Here is a 4,192-nt window from a genome sequence, read left to right on the forward strand (position 1 = left end):
AAAATTTTTAGAAACAATAATACAGTCTACCATAGAGGTCATTTTCTTCTTTAAGTAAATATTCTTGAAATGAACTATTTACAAAATGAACTTTATTTTTTAAGTTTTGCTAATATACAAGTAAGACTATCTTATCTCTGGGGTGGAGTTTTGTTGATTTTTCTATGGAGCAACAGAAAAAATAACAATTAAAATCACTTCCAAAAATTAATGTGTATTTGGAAGTACCATGAGTATAATTGTGTCCTAGGTACAATATAAAATACAAAGATTGAACTGAAATCTTCACCATAGAAACTTATAATAAAGGAAAAGAACTCCTTCATACTCTGCTCCCATTCTAGCTACCAAGGGACTCTCACAAAAAGCTTCCTATAGTATTTTAAGCCAGAGCATTCTAATTGGCTCAAATTTGATGAGTCAACTGGCTCAAATCTTCTCATTTTTTGTGTGATGTCACAATTAAGAAAAGTTTTATTGCATTTACATACATGGCAGATTTGAGAACACGAAAGAAAAAGCTAAAAAATAGACTTAAATTTTAATTGTTTTATGTTTGGGTACTTAATATATGATCTGCACATCTAAGGCCTTTCCCTCTTAATCAGTCTTCATTCTTTACTTTATTAGCTATTGCCAAATAGCTGATACCTTGGGCACTCAACCCAGTTTTTAATAACCTATCTTTGCACTATTCAATTTCTATTTCAAGATACCTTGGAAATGATTATTTTCTAAAGATAAAGTAAATGATATCATTTTGGGTTGCTAACTACTCTGTAAATGATATTTTATGATGAAACTGTTTAAAACAATACTGTTTGGCTTTTCAATAACAGGCATGACAAATGATCACACCGCACACCAAAATTTATTAAATCATGGGATGATAATAATAATAGCTAACAAAGTGCATTTGGCATTGTTCTAAGTGCTTACATGTATTGCTCAGTTAGTCCTTACAATACCGATGTGGTAAAGTATTAATAATACATTCTTTTATAGATGAAGGATTTATAATACTTCAATATAAATGGAAGTTCAGCTTTTGAAAAGTATTATGTTTGGTAGAGTTTATCAGTAAGGCTCAAGTTGGCTAGTTAAACAGGAAACCATCAGAAGAAAAGGAACTAGTAGCCAAAAGTCATTTAGAAGGTTTCCTGAGCCTTCTATTCTCCAAACAGATTTCAAAAAAAAAAATTTACGTAATTCTTTTAAGCAGTTAGGAAGGGGAAATTACTATCCCTTTACCTCTAGGTCAACAAATAATAATCCTTTAGTTTTCATGATATATTACATGTATATTGAGGTTATGGAATAATCTTGGACATCTGTCTTTCCTAATCTCCAAAGTAATATAGATGTTAAAAAAAAAGAAGTTCAGCAACCATTCTTGAAATCAGAATAGAAACAGAGAGCACTATTTCCATTTTATAAACTTTTAATGGTTGATTACTTGAAAGGGCTGTGGAAGGACAACATGTATATGATAGCTGCATCTAGAAGCAGCAAATAGAAAGCCTAAGAGCAGTTCTTACAACCATGTTAACCTGGAGAGCCTTTGTTTACTGGAGGTATTTTGGTGGACTAACATATATATGTAATATATATAATATATAGCATTTACATTATAAAATATATTCAATTAATATAGTCTGAGAACTGATTATTAGAATGGGCCAGCATAAAATACTATGCAAAGCTCTTTCTGAGCTCCCTTGATAGCTTTAAACTTCTAAACATTAGAATTTCATAGGAATATTTGACAAATTGAGAGAAAAAAATGGATGTCAGTAGCTTGAATATGTAAGGAAAAGGTGGTGTTCAATATTGATAATTACATCTATAAAAGTAGACATTAACTTTGCAAGTCATTGATAAGTCAGTTTTAAAGGATTACACAGGCCCCAGTGGCTCACATGTGTAATCCTAACTACTCAAGAGACTGAGATCTGAGGGTTGTGGTTCAAAGCCAGCCTGGGCTAAAAAGTCCATGATACTTTTATCTCCAATTAACCACCAAAAAGCTGGAAGTGGAGTTGTGGCTCAAGTGGTAGAGTAATAGCCTTGAGCACAAAACCTCAGAAGCTGTGTCCAGGCCTAGTTCAAGCCCTAGAACCAACACACACACACACACACACACACACACAGACACAGACACACAGACACTTTTTTTTTTTAAAGTTATGCTGGGGTAGTATTCATTGCCATTCCTCCAAACTTTCCATCCCTAAATATATCATTTCTTTCATTCAATATTTTTAAAACAAATAACAGTGTTAAGAAAAGCCACCCAAATAATGTGCAGTTATCTTTACTATGTCTTCTTTTTAAGAAAGGTAATTTTTTTTTTGTTTTTTGTTTTTGTCAGTCGTGGGGCCTGAACTCTAGGCCTGGGCGCTGTCCCTCACTCAGCTCTTCAGCTTAAGGTAAGAGCTCTATCACTTGAGCCACACAATCACTTCTGGATTTTTCTGCTTATGCAGTGCTGAGGAATTGAACCCAGGGCCTCATGCATGCAAGGCAAGCACTCTACCACTGAGCCACCTTCCCAGCTTCCCAGCAAGCCGATTAAATGCTTTACATATGATCACTGTTCCCATGTTTTTTCAGTTATAGATAGAAAAAACCTTAAACATGGCAAGGCTGCCACATTCCAAAGGTCACATAACCTGTAGGTACAGCCAGATTCTCCAGTTACTAATCTAGTATAATATTTTAAGATTCAAGAGATTACTAAATCTAATGCTCAATTAATAGTGCACCTGACACACGCCCTTCCTGTTCTCATGAAAATCATCATGTCAACCTGTGTGGATGGCAGCATTTAAAGTTCATTGTCTCAGGAAATTGTTTAAAACAATTTTTATCCTAGAGTAGAATGTACGTAGGTTCAGGGACTAATTCACAGTTAGTCCCACAGATCCAGTGGATTTAGAGAACCAGTATTCTATCGAGATGCTTCTATCTTAAAACAATGAAGCAGCTTTTAAAATAGAAAAAAAAAACAAAAAACCAAAAACCCACAACCCCCTACAATGTTGCTTTCAAGCAGACCACCATAAACAATGGAATCATTGCTGTTCAAAGATTCTTAAGTATTTGGGGGTCAATTTAAAACAACAACAACAACAAAACAACTTTTGAAAAGGAAACCCATTCTATTCTGTATTTCTTCCCTTTTCGTCCTCAAAAGACATCAGCCCTCCTATTGGCTTAAATCGCATAGCTGAAAGGATTTTGCTCATTTTTTCCAAAACATTTCCCATCTGGGTAGAAGCCAACCATGGAAAGTTTCAAGAAAATTTGGGAGAGGAATGAAGCATGTCCTGGTCAGCCTTTGAAGGACGGTGGTGCTCAGAGGAGTCAGCCCCTGGTTAGATTAGATAGCTGGGGTCCGCAGTAAGGCCAGACCGGCCCCTCTCCTACTTCGGGTCGGACGCCAGCCCCAGCCCCACGCCGCGGGCCGTCCTGCCCTTTTCTGCGCCCACTAGCTCGTGCCCACTAGTTTTCCACACAGCTCCAGGCCCCAGAGACGATAAGGACTTACCCGCCCCATAAACCACGAGACACCTGAACCCAATAGTCCCCAATTAGAACAGTCCCCAGGAACCTGAACCAAGGGGCTATTCCAGAGCCAGTCCAGCTCCCCTACCTCACACGTCAGTTCGATCCCTCGCCCCGCCCGACTCTGCGCAGCCGGCGCGGAGAGAAATTTGACTGCTACTACCACCAATCAAAAGAGAGGTCGAGCGTAAGAGCCAATCGGAGAGGGCATAGGGGGCGGGCCGCCGGCGTCGTCCCGCCCCCGGGTGGGTGCGCGCGGAATGTCCCCAGCCCTCCCCTGCGCGCCCGCCTCAGTGCGGAGCCCTCGGCGGTGCGCGGAGCAGCTACCGGCCCCAGCAGCCTCAGGGACGGCGACGGCGGCGGCTGCAGTTGCAGGAACCGTAGCCGCACCACTCCTCAACGCCGCTGACCTCTCCTCTCTTCCTCTCGCCGTCCCTCCCGTAGCCGCGTTCGGGGGACCAGAGCGGCCACCCACGCCCGGAGCATCCTCCTCAGTCTTGCGGGCGCCGACGGACGCGGAGGCATGATGCGGCTGCGAGGCTCGGCGACGCTGCGGGACCTGCTCCTGCGGCCGCCCGCTCCGGTCTGCGCGGCTCTGAGGAGGGCGCAGCCCCTGGCGACGCTG

At 41.1% G+C, this 4,192-nt stretch overlaps 1 protein-coding gene across 1 annotated transcript in view; it reads left to right on the forward strand.

Annotated features, from left to right (window-relative positions):
- Window positions 1–3,866: 3,866 nt before the first annotated feature.
- Window positions 3,867–4,192, forward strand: part of Gls (glutaminase) — a 77,492-nt gene continuing 77,166 nt past the window's right edge. The window contains exon 1 of the mRNA XM_013027619.1: window positions 3,867–4,188. Coding sequence (XP_012883073.1) covers window positions 4,091–4,188 — 98 coding nt within the window. The 5' untranslated portion in view covers window positions 3,867–4,090. The remainder of the gene's footprint in view (window positions 4,189–4,192) is intronic.

This window comes from Dipodomys ordii, unplaced genomic scaffold (genome assembly GCF_000151885.1).
Source record: "Dipodomys ordii isolate 6190 unplaced genomic scaffold, Dord_2.0 Scaffold5, whole genome shotgun sequence".
Lineage (NCBI taxonomy): Eukaryota > Metazoa > Chordata > Mammalia > Rodentia > Heteromyidae > Dipodomys > Dipodomys ordii.